The 20,866-nt window shown below is 54.8% G+C and overlaps 1 protein-coding gene across 1 annotated transcript; it reads right to left on the bottom strand.

Annotated features, from left to right (window-relative positions):
- Positions 1 to 1,177: 1,177 nt before the first annotated feature.
- PPIF (peptidylprolyl isomerase F) lies at positions 1,178 to 8,173 on the bottom strand. Its single transcript, XM_024740269.1, has 6 exons — positions 7,920 to 8,173; positions 6,640 to 6,670; positions 6,001 to 6,089; positions 4,129 to 4,225; positions 3,513 to 3,588; positions 1,178 to 2,197 (listed from the first exon to the last, which is right to left on the bottom strand). The coding sequence occupies exons 1-6, from the start codon at positions 8,106 to 8,108 to the stop codon at positions 2,062 to 2,064; spliced, it is 618 nt and encodes a 205-aa protein (XP_024596037.1). The 5' UTR covers positions 8,109 to 8,173; the 3' UTR covers positions 1,178 to 2,061.
- Between the last annotated feature and the right edge of the window lie 12,693 nt (positions 8,174 to 20,866).

The following is a 20,866-nucleotide window of genomic DNA, read 5'->3' as shown; positions in this document are numbered from 1 at the left end:
GAAGAGCTCTGACTGCGTGTGATCTGAGGACAAAGGGGTCTGTGCATCCCGAAAGGCCTCCAACAGAAAACCCTCTGGACTGGCAGGTCCGGGGTTCTAGCCCCTGCTCTGCCAACTGACTCACGGGGTCACCTTGGGCAACCATGTCCCCTCTCGGGGCCTCAGTTTACCCGTCTGTAAAATGTTGGTTGGAAGGGTCGAGCAACAACCCATTATTATTTGGCTTAGGATCCCATTCTTCAAACAAAATCCCTTTTAGAAAACAGAGGGTATTGATGATTCAAAGGGGGTTCGGGGGCCCTTGCCTGAGGACCTCCAAGGCTCTTGAGAACCGTTTGAAAACTGTTAGGCCGGCTGAGTTCCCAACCCATGTAGCTGAACTGACTTCATGGAAACTCTCCATGACTCCAATGACCCAACTCCAGCCATGACCCCGGAGTGACTACGTCTATCTGTGACGTCACATAACTCAGGGAACCCCATATTCCAGATGACCCAAGTCCAGCCACTGTGACCTCAGAATGCCTTCAAGGACCTGTGACCACACATCATCAGACTCAGGGAACTCCAATGTGAGGCAATGCTAATTACACTGTGATTCTTCTGGTATTCGGACTGTGCCTCCCTTGGCTGTTTAAGGAAATTTTTAGCCCTCCTCCCACCCCCCAATCTGCTCTCCCTGTGAATTCAGAAACACCTGTAACTTAACTCCAAATTTAAACGGCACATCGAAGGTAGTAAAGTCCACGTCTAGCCCGAGATAATCACAGCTCCTCCTCCTCTAAGACCCAGACACACAGGAAATACTGTCCTCATCATTCCAGAGCCTTATGAAGACCATGTGCCAGGGCCCGTGCTGTGTACTTTACACAGATCACGTCTGACCCTTATCACCCTGTGAGGTGGGCACTGTTACCCCATTATACAGCTGAGCAAAACTGAGGCTCTGTCACCCAGAGGCGGCACCAGGGCTCTGATGGGCTGTGAACGCTAAGACAGTTTGTCTGAGTCCATTTCCTTGTCTGTTAAACAGGATGATAATACCCTCATAGGTTGCTGGGGGGATTGAGAGTCCACGGAAAGGCCCTCCGTGGAGCACCGAGTGACAGTGGTAACAATAAATGTCAGCTCCAAATACCTGTTACAGACACTGCTTCCTAAAGCACGGACCCCAGTCTTTCATAGAAAACAGGATTTATTTTCACATTTAAGCTCAACACAAAGAAATGTTCCAGAAGTATATTGTGTATATAATCAGTAGATATAATTTATAAGACACACAGAAGAAATCAAAGCCCACCAGGGAATACACACTGACTTCCTTCCAGAGCACATGGCACTTACAAGTCATTTCTGTTTTCAACTTGGGAATTCACATTGACTAGGCACAGCTCGCAGTGGGTCTGTCCCCAGGTTCAGCTGATTTCTACCCCCATGGACTCTCCCCAAACACAAGACCAGCAAACCAATGGGATTCACAGTGACTGGGATAAAAGGTCTCAGCCGTGGCACCTTCACAAACGCCCAGACTGCGCTCCAAAGGCCAAGCTCGTGGCCTGTGCCACCAATTTCAGGTCACACCACAGCCTGGAGTAGTTAGTGCCACAGCTCCAGCTCCAGGGAGTCTTGCTGAATTATTCCGATTAGGAAGACGACATTAAACAGCTCTTACACCCCTTTACAGCAGCCGGCTTTCCCCCTTGGCCAAAGGAGAGGCAGAAACTGCCTTCAGAGCTAACCCATCACCACCCTCAACGTCCAAGGCACAGGTGAACTTGGGCCGGGCGGTCACAGGTGATGCCAGACGAGGAGCGGTGACACAGTGTCCGTGATGGGTGTCCAGAAACAGGGCGCTGGGGAAGATCAGGCACTGGGGAAGCAGCTCGGTGGGTCCTGTGAGGTCTGACATTCCTGAGAGGCCTTCCGGAAGCACAGAGAAGGTGGAGGGAGCACAGGCGACTCCAAGGGGCCCCCGCGCTGGGAGCCCGAGGCGGCCGCTTGGGTGAGTCAACTCCCTGTTGCCAGCAGCTGCCGCTGGCCTAGAGCCCTGGCCACGGCGGGTTAGCTAACCTGGCCACAGTCCGTGATGACAATCTTCTTGGCTGTCTTCCCACTCTTGGAGCCGAGAGATTCTATTTTCTTCACGACATCCATGCCTTCTTTGACATGGCCAAACACAACATGTTTGCCATCCAGCCTGCGAGGAGAGGTGAGCCAGGTAAGCAGAAGCGAGGGCGGTGCAGTGTCGCCCAGGGTCACGGCCCCTTGGTCATGGGACCATTTACCAAAAACAGCAGTTCTGAAAGGAACCCACACCGAAAAGCTGGCCCCACCTCTCACAGCTCGGGTATCGAGCCTTGCTGAGCCCCCCAGAACACATCAGGTGACGGCTCCCTCCCAGGCTATGTTCTGCCTCACCTGCTGTGTGACCTAATCCCAGGTCACTTCACCTGAATCCTGGGAACCTCACCTACAAAAAGCGAATTATTCTCGTTCTGCACAGCGAGATGAAGGGATATTGAACTACTCTGAAGAACTAAGAGGTCTGTGCAAATGGAACCATCTTAACAGTCAGAAATTCTGAGGTGAGAGCCGAGATAATACATGTGGTGAACCTATGCGCGTCCCAAGCAGCTCTCAATCCGCGACAGTCCCAAGAATCTAAAAGGCAGCTTAGTTCAGGGCCAGCAAGGCCAAAACTGGTTATACCTCAGGATCCACCAGGGGTTCCACGGAAGGAGGGCAGGCAGAGCCAGCAACAACCTGCCCACCCTGACATCCACGTCCCTCTGGCTTGGAGGGTAGAGACCACTAGTAACTCCCACTACCCAGGTCTCCCTAAAGTCCTTGAAAATGGGCTTTATTTAGTCTTAGCTCCAGGCCAGCTGCTGTCCCCTCACCTCCCCGAGATGCCCCAGGGCTAGGACACAGGGGACTTTGGGCAGAGAAACTAGGTAGTGGAAAATTTACCTGGGAAACATACCTAAAATACAAGGGCATTGGGAAAGAGGGCTCTAAGGGGCTGGTAGCTATTTGCAGGCCCATGCTAAGACCTGACGAGAAGTCCGGTGTGATATCCAAACGTCTCCTGCAGCATTTTCCAAGGTCAAGTAAGCCAGGGAAACAGCGGGTTAAACCAAGAAAACAGGTTTCTGCCACAGGCCATCTTGAGGCCTAGTATGTTCCGCAGCATTTCACAAATATATTTGGTAAAAGAATCCGTGTGTGTGTGTGTGTGTGTGTGTGTGTGTGTGCGTGCGTACACGTGCACAAAACACACTGAGAAAACTCCAGCTGACAGTAACAATGGGAAGCTTAATAAGACAGTTACAAGAATAACCCAAATTCTCCCTCAATCCTTTCACAAACCTTCTCCTTCTCTCATACAGACACACAGCCTGGGTGAGGGCTACTGTCCCACAGCAGAGTCCAGCCTCAAACTAGCTTCCCCCTCCAGCTGCAAGGCCACCCCATCTTCCCAGAGGGCCTGGAGCCAGGAGCAAGCAACTCACCAGTCTGTCTTTGTGGTGCAAATGAAGAACTGGGAGCCGTTAGTGTTGGGGCCTGCATTTGCCATGGACAGGACACCTGCAAACACAAGCAGGATGACCAGGCTGCCCCCAGGAGGCATCTCACACGGGAGTCACTCAGATGAGCAGATGGGGAAAACCACATCAAAGATGCTTGAGCCAGAAGATCCTGGGGCTCAGAAGAGGGAATCAGGGCCCAGAGGACGCAGCTCCCCAGGGCCTGTCCGCCTCTGCCGCCACGAGAGAAAAGGGCCTCGTGGAAGCTCTCAGTGGTAGAGCTGGAGCGGGACCCCCAGCCCTGAACTCTAGACTTTCCCATGTCGCGCCTTGGGTCTGACACGACGCTGGGGTTTTGCTTAAAGGCTCTCTCCCCCAGGTTCTCAAAGGAAGGTTCGGTTTTGAAACTGAGAGCTCAGAATGAAAAAGCTCTAGGAAAACCCAACAAGCCCACCCAGAGCATTGAAGGAAGGAAGGAGCAACGTCAGATATGGAGCAATCATACAGGGCAATCAGGCTGCTGCCTCCAGGCCTGCTGGGATGGCAGAGGCAGGGTCATAGCTCGGGGCACATGGCCCCGGGACTGGCGACCTGCACTCACCTGGCCCCTTGTGCTTCAGTTTGAAGTTCTCGTCAGGAAAGCGGCTCCCATAGATGGACCTCCCCCCTGTGCCGTTGTGGTTAGTGAAGTCCCCGGCCTGCGAGCACAGAGCATCGGCTGAGACATCGCCACCAGAGCTGGCAGAGGGGTGCTACTCCAGCGCTAGGACGCAGCCCCCAGCCCACCCAGGGCCCACCCAGCCGGAAGCCCTCAGGCAAAGAGGTCAAAAAACATCCAATGATAGAAGGACTAATACAATGCTAAGGAAAATAAGCAACAATAAGATAAAGCTTAGATATTTTCTGCCACAATAACTACCCTGGTTTCCGAATGATTCATTTTTGTCTGAGCGAGTTTTTAAATGATCCTTAAAAACATCTCGGCCATTCTGAGATGCTTCTTAGTGACCTAGAATTTTCTATCCACAACTCTTGGAGGGTAAATAGGGAGAAAACCAGGAACCCTCATTCCCAAGTGTGGTCTGTGGGAAGCGGCAGCAGCCAGCACAGAGCCAGTTCCCCACACTGAGTCCCCCTCCCTGTCAGAGCATCTCCCCTTCCCAGCCCCAGGACAGAGCCCAGCCGGGGCTGGCGTCATTCCTCACAGCTCGCCTGAGGCTTCCATGGGAGCCACGGTCAGAAGAGCCCAGGGGCTGCCAGCTGCAGCAGAGCCCCAGCCCCCGGCCATGGTCATGTTGCTGTCTTCCTGAGGTGGGATCCTCAGGTGACACGGGTGACCTGCCCTGCCCGGCTGAAGCATCCCCAAATGCCAATGTGTCCCCAGAGAGGGATGATTCAAAACTCTGGCCCGGGCGTCCCGGTGCTACCATCCCATGCCTCCGAGAGCCCTCCAGCTTTGGAGTCTCTGCCCTTGCCTGCTGTGGTTCCGAGGAAGACCCTAGCCCGGCTGGGACATCCACTTCAGCTCCTGCTTCATCCACAGCTTCGGGCAGAGCCGGGAGCCGCAGCAGCTGAGAGCCACGGGGCGGGGCCAGGCCTGTCTCACAGCCACAGCCTTCACCCCTCCCTGAATTTGTCACGTTCAACCCACTGCCACTCACCACGATGTGATGACAGCCACCAGGTCGGGGTGGAGGGAAGGGGGGAGGAGAATTCCAGGCTGAAAGGACTTCAAAGAGGTCATGACATCCATGCCCCTGCCTCTAGGTCTGCTGGCCTCAGACACTAGCCCCCGTCTTAGCAGGGTCTGACCTCACACAGGACAACCCCCAGCATAGCTCGGGTCCTGGCCCCATCCTGGCCCTGGGGCAAGTTCTCGCTTTCAACACCTACCTGCAAAACATCTGACACAGCAAAACTAATGCTTTTGAAAAGACGCAGACATGACTAAAGAACAGACGCATTTAACCGGGAAAGATGCCCTTCTCTGGAAAGAGGCTCCAAGTCCAGACCTGTGTGTTCCTGTCTGTGCCCAGTCTCCTCCCTCCTCCTCCTCCTCTCTAGCCTTATCTCCCATGCCAAGTGCTCCGTGGGACACACTGTGGGGCATGGGCAGAGACTGTCTGAATGTGCTGGTCCTCCAAAGCGTTCAGATCTAACCCTGAGCACATCCACACCCCGAAGCCTGCTCTCCCTCCACTGCTTCACTCTCCTGACCCCGCCAGGCAGGGCCTGTCCTGCCGCCTGCCCTGTTGCTTAACCCCTGGGGCAGGGAAGGCTCTGTGGCAGCCAGGAAAAGCTCCGGCCTCTATGAGTAAGAGGACAGGCCGAGCGAGTGACCGCAGCTGCCCTCCATTCAGTACTTTCCAGGCACATGCACACTGGTTTATCCTCATGAGAATCCTTCGAGGCGTCCCCGTCACTATTCCCACTTAGAGAAGAGGAGCCCAAGGCAGGGAGACGCCCCCGCTACCTGGCACATGAAGGACGGAATCACTCTGTGAAAGGTGGAGCCTTTGTAGCCGAAGCCCTTCTCCCCGGTGCACAGGGCTCTGAAGTTCTCTGAGGGTTGAAGGAAGAGGCAGGTCAGCAGGGCCAGGCCTCAACCCAGGGGCCACAACTTGTTCCAGCCGGCGCCCTCTCTACCTACGCCCCGCCGGGACATGGAAAGAGCCCCACCCCTGGGTCTGCGCTGGCTGTGTGACCTGGGACAAGTCATCTGGCGCCCTGACTTCAGTGTCCGAGCACTGTGGCAAGAACACATGCTCCTGGCTGTTCCAGCACCGGGTCAGCGGGGCAGGGAGTCCAAGCAAGGGCTGCGAACCCACCAGCCTGCCCCGTCGGGCACCAGGAGGGAGGAAGTTGTCCCAGAGGAAATGTATGGGTATCTTCTCCTGATTCAGAGGCTGCTACTAGACAGGTGGGCGGGGCCGACCCTAAGGCTCAGAGAGGACCAGTGGCTGCCCCAGGGTACTCAGCAGCTGAGCCACACGTCAACTCCCATCTAGTCACGGTTCTCATAACCCAACTGCTCTCACCACCCCACCCACCTTGCCTTGCCCCTCTCTCTTCCATCCAGACTGGACTCAGAAGGCCCTGGGCCCTGACTTACCTGCTGTCTTTGGGACGACATCTGCCTTCAGCTGTGGGGAGAGAAGAGGGACAAGACGGTCAGTCCAGAGGCAGGTGAAAGAGGGACCCAACCCGCACGGTGGCCCAGGAGAGGGGGAAAGCACATTCCTGTCACTCCCAGCCCTCCGTGGGAGGCCACCTAAGCAGCTATCATTTCTGCCAGCTGCTTCCTGAACTCCAGGCTGGGAGGAGGCAGCCTCAATTTCCTAACTTGTCAGAAGAGATGCCAACACCATCCTGGACTACTTCTAGGGGCAGAACTGGCAGAGCCACTTCAGCTGGGCCCAAAGCATCAGAGACTCAAGGCCTGGAAAGAGGGCCCTGGGGAGGAGCCAGTCCAAGCTCCTCAATGGGCAGATGGGAAACCAAGGCTCAGAGAGAGGCAGGAGGGGTGGGGGAAAGGGGAGGCTGGAGTCCCATCTAAGCCTGCCTCTTGCCTCCCAGCTGCAAGAGCCACACTGGCACCGAACCTTTAAAATAAAGGTCTTTTCCATTTTCCAGAAGAGTGAACTGAGGCTTAACTGAGGCCCCTTTGTTCAAAATGGGCTTGAAGGCTATACCCAAGCTTCTCCTCTGTTACCTTCCGGACTACCAGGTATGTTTCTTGCTCTGTTTTTCAAAAAGGCCCGAAGAGCCAGGGCAGACGCAGAGTGTCACCTCGGAAGGGTGGCTGGGGATGGAGTTGTGGCGATGAGCTCTGAGCACACTGCCCCGACTCCAGGAGCTCTATGCCTGCTCTGGTGGCTGGAGCCCAAGGCCGGGCCAGCCGCCCTGCTGGGAGAGGAGGCGGCCGGAAACCACCTTTGCTACGCCGAGAGCCCAATGGCGAGGGCGGGGCTGGGGCCCGCTCCGCCTTCTGCAAGGGCCACAGTGTGCGCGCCCAGCCGGGCCCGCCGCCCGGACCCCGCAGGCCCCCGAAACCCATCTCGAAGCTCCGGGCCTAGGATCCCGCCCCGTTAAGTCTCGGAGCCCCTCCCGACCCCGGCCAACGGGGCGGGCCCTCCTAGCCTACGATCTGACCTTGAGCTTTCTCCTCCACAGGGGCCTCCCTCCCGCCTCCACTAGTCCAAAGTTCTGAGGGGAGGCCTGGAGAGACCAATCTGATGCCCCTCCTTAGAGATGGGGAAACTGAGGCCCAGAGCCCAGGAGCAGGAAGCAAGGTCACTCAGCGAGCCAGGCACAGCGCCGGCCCGGGGTCCAGAGCTCTTCCGCGACCGTCCCCCACGCCCAGTCCAGCACGGTCCTGTCCGGTGGTCTCACCTCCAGCACCACGCGGCCGAGCGGCTGCCCGTCGGCGCCCACGTCCAGGTACACGAGCGGGTTCCGGGAGGAAGAGGACGGGTCTCGGGAGCCGCTGCTGCAAGCGCGGGCCGCGGGTAGGCGCAGGTGCGCAGAGCGCGGGCCGGAGAGGGGGCCGAGCAGACGGGGGCCGCAGCGTAGCGCCAGCATCGTGGGTGCGGGTCCGGGCAGGAGAGCCACTGGCCAGCAGAGACTCCAGAAGCGAGGGTCACGGGCGCCCAATGGGCGGAGTTAGCCTCTGCGGCGTGCAGCCGCCTTTATTGGCCCAGCCGGCCTCGTGGCCCCGCCTCCATCCCGCCCCCTCCGGCCTGACCGCGGGCTCCCCCTGCTGGCCCCAGCGGGCAGCGCAGCCCGGCCGGTGGGGCGGTGGGGCGTGAAGTCTTCTGAACACACCCCAACCAGGGCCAGAGACCTGAGGGGCAGACAAGACTTCGCAAAAGGAGGCCGGTTCCATTTTGCGAGGGTCCCAATAGATGAAAAAAGGGGAAAATGCTAAAACGTGGTTAACTCCAAAATACGAGCATCCATGTGTTTTCATTGAATATAACAAAAGTCTACGTTTGAGACTTTTGTACGGCTGCCCCTCGCCCCATAGGCCCTGTAGACAGACAGGCGGTCCAGGAGAGACCGTGGCACTGAGAGTCAGTCAAAGAAAGGTGGAGATGAGAAGCGGGATTAGAGCGAGAGGTGGCAGGCAGGCACCTCCCATGGTGACCACCGGCCTCCTTGTCCTATCCTGGGCTTGTCTCCAGATGCTTCTAGAAACCAGTCCCTCTTCCAGACTCAGCCTGGGCCTGTCGTGCTCTTACCAGGCCCCCAGTCCTCCACCAGGACTGGGTCTGGCTCTTCCTCCCCGACCCCATAGACTGACAGCCCTGATCCCCAGCAACCAGGACAGACGGCTGCTAGCTCCCCTCCCACCCCCACTCACCCCAAAACTGCACCTGCAGATAACATACCACAGGGACCAGTCCAAGGAAAAGCAAGAAGGCAAGACAGGAAGAGAAGGGGAACTGAGCGGGAGAAACCACAGTGAGGGGGATTTACCCCACATGCTGAGGTGGGCTTCCCAGAAGCCTGGGGGCATGGGAGGCCCACAGGAAATGAATGACAGGCAGGGGACTTGAGAGAGCATCTGAGCCAACACCTGCACTCTCCATATGTGCAAATGAGGCCCAGAGAGATGAAGGCACTGCCTAGAGGTAGGGGAACCCTGGAGTCTCTGCAGCCAGCCTCTGCCAGTCCTCCCAGACCTTCTGGGCCTCAGTTTCCCCTCTGCAGAATAGGGGGTGATGCTAATCCCTACCTTGCTTGTTTTCCAGGTCTGTTCCAAGGATAAAATGAAGAGAGAGAGGACTTTGTCAGCTGTTAAGTACTGTGCCATGAGCATCAGTGATGGACAGAGTCTAGATGGTCTTTTTTTTTTTTTTAAACCTCTGATTCTTTTGTGTGTGTATGTGTCATTTTTTTTTTTTAATTTTTATTTTTGGCTGCATTAGGTCTTTGTTGATGCATGCTGGCTTTCTCTAGTTGCGGCGAGCGGGGGCTACTCTGTCGTGGTGCGTGGGCTTCTCATTGCGGTGGCTTCTCTTGTTGTGGAGCGTGGGCTCTAGGCACGCGGGCTTCAGTAGTTGTGGCACGTGGGCTCAGTAATTGTGTCTCATGGGCTCAGTAGTTGTGGCCCACGAGCTTAGTTGCTCCATGGCATGTGGGATCTTCCTGGACCAAGGCTCGAACCCGTGTCCCCTTCATTGGCAGGCGGATTCTTAACCACTGTGCCACCGGGGAAGTTCCGTCCAGATGGTCTTTGCTCAGGGTTTGGGGCTCAGTCAGTAATGGGCCTCAGCTGCAGGGGCTCAGAGTTCTGAGGGGCCAGAGAAGAGGGTGGGGTCTGGGCCTTGGAATCAGGTGGACTTCAGCTGGGACCAGCTCTAAACTGACCTGCCCCAGGCTCTGAATTGACTCCTGGGAAGGGGTCAGGAAGCAAAATGCTGACCCAAGCCAATTCAAGGGGTCAAAGTGTCTTAACCTCATGAGAATGCTGGCTTGACCCTTTTCTGGAAGTCCACAGTCCCCTTCGCTATTCCTGGCCCAGGAGGGGCCTGCACTCAATGATACTCCAGCTGCATCCTGGAGCCCAGATGCTCCCCAGGTCCCAGCCCAGGACGGGGCCTCACTCTGTTCTGAGGAATGGCTTCTCCGTTTTTGTGATTGTGCCCTGAAGTAGAACAGGCCTGAGTAGGAAGCTGGCTTGCTTCCTGCCCCATCTGGGCCCTCAGCACATCTGGCAGATACTCCCCTGTATCAGTGTATACTGCAGATTCAAAAGAGAAAGAGAGGAATCACCCCACATATCGGTTCCAGGCCCTTGGCTCACATAGCCCTTAGCTATGCCAAATATATTAGTGGTCCCTATTGTCTCTCAAGCCGGCTCCTGGAGGGCCTCAGTTTATCTCCCACCCAATGGAGTTATGAGCAGCCCTAACCCAGGGAAGAGCTGCTTTCATTCATGTAACCACTTTAGTTCCCAAAGCCCTTGCCTAGCCCTTAGCTTGGCTGCTCTCCACTGCAGCCTGAGAAGCAGTTCCATTGCACAGATAGGGAAGCAAGGCCCCAAGAGCTGGGGAGTGAGTTGCCCAAGGGCAGAATGTTGGAGCTGGGAGGAATCTGTCTGACTCCAGGATCAGGTTTGCATATGTCACTATCGCTGAGGAGCTGGTAATTGGGACAGGGTGGGGAGGGCAAGAGAGACAAACCTTGGACAGACGACACAACAAGATAGAGACTGAGTTAGCTGGGGGACTGTGGAACTCAGGGGACAGGGGAAATTGTTTCTGCCTAGGGGGTCAGCCTGGAGACAACTGCATTTGAGGGGCAGAGACAAAAAGATGCAGAGAGGAGATTCCACAGGGGGAATAAGCCAAAGCCAGCCCAGAGCTAGGAGAGGTCAGGGCATCTTCAAAGAAAGGCTACAATATTGACCATAAACTGAAAGCTTGGCAGGGGAAGGGGCGTGGCAATCACAGAAAATCCTGAAGGCCAGGCTGAGGTCTAACATTGTTGGGTAGTACTGGGGAGTCAGGGATGGTGCAATCCTTCATCCCCACCATGTTACACCTTCTACCCTCTTTGAAAAATCAAACATCATCACTCCCTCTTGCCTGAACCAGAGAAAATTCCGCCTTCCCCACAGGCTCAGCTGTGAAATCATTTCTACCTGTGCTGACCTCAGTGGCATCAGGAGCAAGGACTGTCTCTGGGCTGAGCCATGAACTGAAACATGCCCGTCCCCAGGTGAGATGGGGTAGGTGTCACCACTCAGCCTCTACGGCTATTTATAGACTCTGTGTCATCCTCAGAAACAGCAGTTTCTCTCCACTCAGCCCAAGCGGCTTCTTATCCAGGGTGTTAATGGATTTCATCACTCAGGGACCCTGTAATGCCATCTTTAGGCCTCACAGAGCCAAAGAACAGTCAGGACGTGCTGACATCCTGGGGTTGCAAACTCATATACCGGTTGGGGCCAGGCAGAGACACACTGGGATGAAGTGTGCTGGGCAAGGCTATAGGGAATACGTGGACGTGGGACTGTGTCCAAACACCACAATTAAAGGGGCAGCTCCTGCCCAGGCCAGTCAATTTTTGTATGTGGACAATGGGTCCAGTGTAGCCAGATCTTTTCATTTTTCAATAAAAACTAAAAACATTATGTTTAGTGGAAATCTCCCAACTTTTAAACGTTGGGAACTCATTTTAAAATAAAATTAAACCCTGAATGAGCCCTAAACAACATATTTACAACCTAGCTAGGGCCTCTGAGCCAATAGTTTATAAGTTCTGATCTCCACTGTGTAAATGAGAGAACTGAAGCTCAGAGAGGGACAGAAGCTTGCCCATGGTCACACAGCCTCAAAGTACTGGAGCTGTGGTCAAACCCCTCTCTTCACACTTGCCAGGGCCCTTTCTACAAGATTCACTCAGCAGACATATTTTCAGAGCACCTACTAAATGCCGGACCTGAGCCTTGCCCTCAGATACAGAATACCTCCGGCCTCTCCCAGGCTGCCCGTGTGCCGGGCAGGGGTGAATGTTGTGGTCGCCATAGGGTATGCAGTTACAGGGGTCCTGAAGAGCCTTCCAGGAGGGACTGGGAGTGAAGGAGGCCCTGCTGTGGTCATGGGGTGGGGTTTTCATGAACGATCAATGCCGGTGTCTGTCCCTGGGACAATGTGCCTTAGGTAGGAGGCCTTGGACTCCATTTCTCTTGGTTCCATCTGTGGGACTGGGGTCCAGGAGAGCATCTGTCATGGGAAGCTGACAGGGAGCCCAGAAGAGAGGTTCTTGGGTGAGAACCCAAAAAGTGAACCAGAGCCTGCTAACAGGCCACCGTGATCACGTCATTCTCTGGGGAAATTCCCCCGAGGCATTCCCAGGCTTCTTGAAGTCATTCTCAATGCATCAGCCTCCCTCTGCTGCTTCCAGGAAACATGGGTGTGTCTGGTCCCGAGCATGATCTGAAGCAGAGCACTGTGGGAGTCAGGAAGAGGTGGGCAGAGGAGGTTTCTCTCAAGGCCCAGGGTGGTGGTGGGTACAGTGAGCAGAGAGAGGCCTCAAGGGGGAGGTCTGGAGAAGCTCCTCTTCAGAGTCCAGCTGGGCTTTAAAGGTCACCTGTGCAGGGCTTCCCTGGTGGGCGCAGTGGTTAAGAATCCCCCTGCCGATGTAGGGGACACAGGTTCGAGCCCTGGCCCAGGAAGATTCCCATGTGCCGTGGAGCAACTAAGCCACAACTAGTGAGCCCACATGCCAAAACTGCTGAAGCCCACGTGCCACAACTGCTGAAGCCCACGCGCCTAGAGCCCATGCTCTGCAACAAGAGAAGCCACCACAGTGAGAAGCCCGTGCGCAGCAACAAAGACCCAACGCAGCCAAAACTAAATTAATTAATTAAAAAAATAATAATAAAGGTCACCTGTGCAGTCCAGGCTGCTGTGGGCCCCTGGGGAGCAGCCAGCAGGGCAGGACAGGGCTCACCCCCCAGCCACCTGGTCACAGAGTGGAGCTGAGGAAACACGCTTCTGAGTGAACCTACTGTCCACTGTGATCTGAGCAGCCCTGGGGTGACTGCCGCCCAGCTGGCGCCTTGACTACAACCTCCTGAGAGACCTTGAGCCAGGGCACCCAGCTAAACCACGCCCAGACACCTGACCCACAGAAAGCCTGACATAATAGATGCTTGTTGCTTTAAGCCCCTCGGTGTTGGGTCATGTGCTATGCAGCACAGATAACTAATAGACAGATAATACCTGTAGCACCTTGCACCCAGCCAGGGCCCTTTAAAGCCCAGCTCCGACCCCATTGCTCCACACACAGCCCGGCACTGACCTGCCATCTCAGCAGGCTTGTGTCACCAGCAGCTCTTGGCAAAGACCTCACGGGCACAGTCAGGGACAACCGGCCCTGAGAGACAGGCCTGACAGGTCTTGGTGAGGATGTGGACCAGGCTGCTGTTTTGTTTTTTGGGTTTTTTTTAAATTAATTAATTAATTTATTTATTTATTTTGCGGTACGCGGGCCTCTCACTGTTGTGGCCTCTCCCGTTGCGGAACACAGGCTCTGGACGCGCAGGCTCAGCGGCCATGGCTCACGGGCCCAGCCGCTCCGCGGCATGTGGGATCTTCCCGGACCGGGGCACGAACCCGTGTCCCCTGCATCGGCAGGTGGACTCTCAACCACTGCGCCACCAGGGAAGCCCTGGTTTTTTTTTAGTTAAAAAAATTTTGGGGCTGCGCTGCACGGCTTGTGGGGTCTTCGTTCCCCAGCCAGGGATCGAACCTGGGCCCTTGGCGGTGAGAGCATGGAGTCCTAAGACTGGACCACCAGGGAATTCCCAGGGCTGCTGTTTCTGTCTCACTCCTCTGAAGGAGAATGCCTGAAGCCTGAGAGAGAGAGGGAGTTGGGAGGAAGCCCTCGGCGAGAGGGCCTGAGCTACGGTTTGGCCAGGGCATGCCGGTGGCCTCGGGGAAGGAACGGTACCTCACTTGATGACTCCGTGCGGGGCTCTGAACTAAGCACTTCCTAGACGCCGCACCAATCCTCAGGAGGAACCTACAAATCGGGGATTGTCCCTGTCTGACAAATGAAGGAATAGGCGTCCAGAGAGGGTAAACGATTTCTCCAAGGTCACGCTAGTGTGAAGTGGAGACTGGAATTCTTCCCAGTTCCCCTTGGCTGTGTGTCTTCCTTCAGGAGTTGGTGGGCTGCAAGTGGCACCTCTTAGGTGAACTATGCCAGATACCATCCCTTCCATGCAGCCTTTCTTCCAGCTAGCCTGACACTGTGCTTGGTGATTTAGACCTGAAATCTCATCTAGTCCTTGTGATAACTCCGCAAGGGAGAGGCTTCTGTCCCCACGTGGTGGTGACAGCTCCAAGCCTGAGCTGGGAGCCAATGACTTACCCAAGGCCACACGGATAACAGGTGGCTGAGCAGGATCTGACCCCAGGTCTCGCTGACTTCAAAGCTTGTGCTGTCCCCCCTACTGGCTGGGCCTTCTTGCCCTAGAGAATCTACCATTGGCTTTCAGCCCTGCAGGGGTGGCGTCCACTAGCACAGGTGAGCAATGTATAAACACGGGCACAGAGTTTATTCATGCAGTCCCTGCCCAGAGTCAGCAGGAAAAGGAGCCACCGGCAGGACTCAAGAGCTTGCCAAGGAAGTCCATGTTAGCCGTCATGCACAGCCCACCCCCACCTGTGCTGACCAGCCCAGGTTGGCATCGTTATCCTAAGGAGGGGCCCTCACTGCCAGGTTCCCCAAAGGTGGCACTTGAGTGCTTGCCAGGACTGTGCTGCTGCTTGGGCAGACCTTGTCTGAGCTCTGGTCTCTGCTCTATGGCTGCAAGGAGACAAAGAGGCCTGCAATTCTGCTGTCCCTTTTCCTTTTTCTGGTCTGTTTGTTTCTCCTGTTGACCTGTGTAATTTTCTTGAATCTATTGGCTTGACCCTCAGTCTCTACCACCTAACATTGATACCTCTTCCTCCTCCATTTCAATGAATCCCTTCGAATCAACATCACTTACCCTCTGTGTAATCAAGATTGCCCACCATTGATGCCAAGTGTTGGTTTTTTCTTCCAATTAAGATGAGCACTATGGTCTTAGATGCTTGACAACAGTAAGAATAGCCATCATTTACTGTACACTCAAGAAACTGCACATGGTAAGAATTTACATTATTTCTTTTTTCTTTCTTTCTTTTTTTTTTTTTCAGTTGTGGGATCTTAGGTCCCTGACCAGGGATTGAACCCAGGCCCTTGGCAGTGAGAGCTCAGAGCCCTAACTACTGGACTGCCAGGGAATTCCCTACATTATTTCTTAATCCTCCCATGGCCCTTAAGAACAGGTACTAGTGTAACTGCTCTTTAAAAATCAGGTCTCCAAGGGCTTCCCTGGTGGCGCAGTGGTTGAGAGTCCGCCTGCCGATGCAGGGGACACGGGTTCGTGCCCCGGTCCGGGAAGATCCCACATGCCGTGGAGCGGCTGGGCCCGTGAGCCATGGCCGCTGAGCCTGTGCGTCCGGAGGCTGTGCTCCGCAACGGGAGAGGACACAGCAGTGAGAGGCCCGCGGGCAGAGGTTATAAAAGCTGTCCAAGGTTACAGGGCCTTCTCTGGCGTTAAGTAAGTGGCCGAGCAGCCTGTATTTGGCCCAACTCAGCCTAATTCCAGAACTAATCTCTGTCGTCACTGAATTTTAGTACAAAAGGTCAGCAGGTACAGGTCAGGCTGGGAGAGGCCTCAATTTATGTAACAAAGATCTCAGATATTAGATGAGCAGGGGCTTGGAAAACTGATAAACTGGCAGGCTGTGTTCCTAAGACAGTGTGTCAGTATCACATGCCCTGGTACTGGGCTGGCCCGAGCACACCAGGAGATCACAGTGTCAGCCTCAGTTGCACGTGGACAGGCCCCACTAATTCAGCAGAAGACGCAGCCAGGAAGTAGAGCAGGGGACCTGGGGAATCAAGGGGACAGCTCTAGCAAGGTTGTTCACTAGAGGATGGGGTGGGCACGATGCCATCTCCAGAGTGATGAGGACTGTCACAGACAGAGAACACAGTGGGCTCCCTTGGCCTGAAGCTGGACCAGCGGGGGCCAGACTGGGGACAAGAAAGCTTTCTATCAATCAGGGATATCACATAATGATACTCTGAAGTAGTAAACTCCCCATGACTGGAGATATGCCACAGAGAGGAGTCCTACTCAGGGTGGTTGGTGGACCAGGTAACCCATGAGGCTCTGCTCCATTCTGAGACTCTGCGATTTAGACCCCAAAAGTGGAGCAGCTAGGGGGGAGCAGAAAGAGCAGGGCGCAACCTCAAATTCATGGATTGGCATGTTGGTGAGTAACATGTAACATGAAACCATGACAGGCAGAAGAGAATCCTGGCGTATGGTTACCGGTTGCGAAATGGTCAAAAGCTTTGAAGCAGAGAAGCAGATGGGAGGAACTGTAGAGAAAGATACAGAACTCTTTTGAGGCATGCATACTTTAAACATCTGCCCTGCCAAAGGCACCATGGGCACAGCGGGGCAAAGTGACCTCTATTTCTTTCCCAGGTATCTCTTGCTGTCCTTTCCCTCCATGCTTTGGGGCAGACAGTCTTCAGAAATAATGACAAAGAAATCAATACTTGGCTTTGAGGTTTCCAAAAACCCTCAGGACACAGGCTGTTGTTTTAGAAAATGTGCATGATTGCTCATCCAGTCTTTCCACAAGACTTTGATCCACCCCCAACCAACAAGGGACTCTGGGGGCTGGAGGAGGAAGGCTATGGAGGGGAAGCAAGTAAGTTAGACCCGTGGAGGGACATGAGAACCTGCAGATGAGCTTGGGGAATCCGGAAGCAGGGACATTTTGAGCCATGTTTCTTGAGTCCAAGAAAGGAACGAGAACCCAGGCTCCCCTTTCGCTGGTGGGTCTAGGACTGGGTGTGTCCAAGCAAGTGAGTCCCCCAGCCCTCCTCCAGCCGTGGTGTGGCATAAGGAGCAATGAACATATTTCCTGGGGAGACCCAAGAGAGCACAGAGTGATGCAGTAAGTCTGAAGACCTGGAGGTCTTGTAGTTGAATGAGGAGATCATGGTAGGGCATGGACAAGAGTCAGATGGAAATAAGGATGTCAGTAGACACCAAGGGATCAGCAAAGACAGCTCTGACAGATGCCCTGACCCCTATTTTGACACTCTGTAACCTCCAGGAACTTAGAGGCAATGCTGAGAGAAAGGATGGGGAAGGGCCTTCCCCAAATTACTCAGATTGCTTCCGACATTTGGGCCAAAATGGGAGCTTGAAAAAAGAAATTAACTTATAGAAAAGTAAATTTAGTTGTGTATCTTGCATACGTGGCCTTGTGGACCAGAATTCATAGGCATTACATGATTAAAGAGCTTTCAAACAACCAGGGAAAATATCAATGTGGTATGTGTAACTTTAAGAGAAAAATTGTTCATGAAAATTAACGAGAAATAAGTTAGCATCTCAACAGAAAACACATAGAGGAAATGATTAGGCTGGTCACAAACTGCAAAATAGAAGTGGCCAGTAATCAGAAGAAAAAGGATGTTCGAACGCACTGGAAGTTGTGGAAGGAATGTCCGCGAGAGCTGTGGGATATCATTTTAGCACCATCAGTCTTGTGCATCGGTCCATCATTTACCCCTAATGCCTTGCGCTTTTTTGTGGTTCTCCACTGTGGCCCAGCCTCCCTTCCTGACCGCCTCATATGGCAGCCACGAGAAGGCGTTGCTCAGATCTCTGTCTGCAAGGCGTGGGGTCGGCCCAGGCTGCTGGCCTCTGAATCCATTCTCACGTCCACCCCTGAACCACAATCCCTGCGAAAGACTGACTGAGTGTGGAAGGGGTGCTACGGCAGCCCCTCTCCTGTGAGACGCGGACCCCTCTGATGGCTGATTTTGGCTAGAGGATTCCATCCCACCAACCCTCCTCCCTCCCCCCTGCCTGCATCCCTCCCTCCCTCTATCCTTCACTCAAGGTCAGACTTGACTGACAGTCTGACAGCTTTCCCATCCTCCCCCTTCTCCTGTCCCATTGCCTTTCACAGGTATTTCCCTTAATACATTTCCTTCCCAGCTAATCCTGGCTTGGCATCTGCTTCTTAGAGGCCCCTGACTAACACCCCCTACACAGAATGGGCTCTTACCTCGTGGGTCCACTGCCGCAGATGTAGCCTCTTCCCTCCCTGAACAGCGACAAGTGTTGCTGTGTTCTTACAGTTAGAATGTCCACCTCACCAGGACAGCCAAAGGGGATTACAGTAGCAATGATGTCTCAGATTCCGCTCTACCTGCTGATCAAGTCCCGCGACCTTCGGCAGCCGTGTTCCCCTCAAGCTCCCCTGCCCCTTGTCAGCTGGGAGGTATCACGTGTACCCCCGAGCTGGTGTGCTCCTGCTGAGGGCTGTCTCTGCTCTGCCGAGTGCCCCCAGCAATGCACCAGAACCCCATGTAAGTGGCAGACCTCCCACTCACTCCTTTGGGGTTTCATGTTAGTTTACCAGAGCTGCCATAGATACTCTAACAAATACTGCTCCACCACGGAGCTCCATACTCTTGCCCGCTGCGGGCTCCCCTCGGCGGCTGCTCCCCTGGGTATCCTTGCAGCCGCGGGCACCCTTTGACACAGCCTCCTGGAAGGCTGCTCTCTCTGACCATAGGCTGTCCTTGGGCCGTGTCTCCTGGTTTCCTGTTGATCTCTCCAACAACCCATGTAGTTCTGCCCACCCAGCAGGAGCCCCATTGGGCTCAAGTGGTCAGGCCGGCGTATCCCACTGTGCACAGTTGTTGCTGCGGCTACCTAGAGGAGTGTGGCCTCCCAGCTCACCCCACTCCTTGCCAATGAACCGAGAACTCTTTCCTGAAGGGAGAGCCCAGGGCACCCTCCATGGCTGCTGGATCATTAAGACAGGCTGCTTTCTGGTCCCTCTGCCCAAACTGCGTCTGGAGCAATCGTTCTAAAACACACATCTCTCCCTTGTGAAATCCACTGATAATTTCCGTCTCCTCCAGGATAAGGAGCAGATTTCTGAGTTGACCGTCAAGGTCTCCGCCCTCCCACTTGACACCGTCCAAGGCTGCACCCACTATTTAGGGACATGGGATCGGGAATCAGGCAGCCTGAGCTCACACCGGGGCTCCCTGCTGACTATCTGGGTGGTCTCAGGGGACTCAATTGACATGGTTCTTATTAGAACAGGAGGTTAACGATGGTTCCGCTTATGAGTTTTCGACTTTACAATGGTGTGAAGTTGATACACAGTTGGGAGAGACCATACTTCTAATTTGAATTTTAATCTAGCTATTTATATGTGTTGTGACCATCTCTTGTGACGCTGGGCAGCCACAGCTCCCAGTCACCCACGCGATCACGAGGGTAAACAATCGATACACTGACAGCCATGCTGTATCCATACAACCAACTCTGCTTTTCACTGTCAGTACAGTATTCAATAAAGTACATGAGATTCAACACTTTATTATGAAATTGGTTTTGTGTTAGATGATTTTCCCCAACTGTAAGCTGATGTAAGCCTCCTGAGCACATTTAAGGTTGGCTAGGCTGAGCCACGATGCTTGGTAGGTTAGGTGTTTTTAAATGCCTTTTCGACTTAACGATATTTTCAACTTAAGATGTGTTTATGGGGACATAACCCCATCGTAAGCTGAGGACGATCTGTACATCCTCTGCAGGTTGTTGTGGGGTCTGATGAGATGCTGCAGGTCAAGCACTTAGCGCCCTGCCTGGCACAGAGAGAGGGTGGAAATGATCTTTTCAGCTCAGATCTGCCTCTCAGTCAGCACGGCCACAGAGCCCATGAAGGACTGACTTCAGGTCAGGGGGTCTCTGTCACCCCTAAGCTCTGAGTGAAGAATGAACAGAAGGGCCACCCTCAGGCTCTGTCTGCCTGTTGAGGGATCAGAGAGGCGGGTCCAGTCACCCCTGGCAGGAGTGGACGTGGTCCCCTGAGCCAGACTTGGCAGAGTCACCTTGAGGGCTGAGCGCCGGCAGAGAGGTGGAGGGAGGGAGAGGGAGGAGGTCTGTGTGCCTGCGGGTGTGTGTCTGGGGAAGGTCTGGGGAAGGTCGTGTGGCTGGGGCTCGGGGCTGCTCGCCCTCCCATCCTCAATCCCTGTTCCAGCCCCATCAGGCGCCGCGGTTGGACGGCTGCTTACTGCCCAATCCTGCCCCCGGCCCGCAGGCCACTCTCTAGGAGGCCTTGTTTGCTGGGGCCCCCGAGTCCCGCCTGGCGCCAGCCTGGCCCACTCAGCTGTGCCCCTCCCCAGGGCTTTCCCCACAAGCCATCTCCTCCAACAAAGAGCCAGTGTCATTGGGAGGGCAGGTGCTATGCAGGCAGGATGGCAGCCAGGCCTGCAGGATTCTGGGCAGTCAGATCACAGAGGAGTGTGACCAGGGTCTGGCTAGTCGGAGCCAGGGCTGGCAGGCTCTTCATTGTTTTCGCTGGTTTTGAGCCACTGCCCCAGAAAGAGTTCGGGGAGGGAGGCAGGCATAGGCTTGGGCTGGGGAGATGAGGTATATTTGCCAAGTCGGTGGCTACAGGTTAGATGAGGGCCCCCCAGGACGGGTGCAAATTCTCTACCCTCCCCACTATTGGCCCCAGGCCCCAGCTCAACCCGAGACCAGCAGCAGAGAGCTGGAGTCCACCCGCTTCAGCCAGGAAGGAGACCACCCGTCTGCACAGCAGACTATTGAAACTCCTGCTTGGGCCCGCTGCCCACTTCTCTGCTGCTAGGTTGGGCCACCTGCTGGGCCCACAGGGCCAGACTTCAAATATCCATAGCTGGCCTGTCAGCCCTGGGGAAGGGGTCCCCACCCACCG

The sequence above is a fragment of the Neophocaena asiaeorientalis genome, unplaced genomic scaffold (assembly GCF_003031525.2).
Source record: "Neophocaena asiaeorientalis asiaeorientalis breed wild unplaced genomic scaffold, Neophocaena_asiaeorientalis_V1.1 scaffold517, whole genome shotgun sequence".
Classification (NCBI taxonomy): Eukaryota; Metazoa; Chordata; class Mammalia; order Artiodactyla; family Phocoenidae; genus Neophocaena; species Neophocaena asiaeorientalis.
The sequence above is the reverse complement of the archived record's forward strand: the minus strand, read 5'-3'. Positions and strand labels throughout refer to the sequence as shown.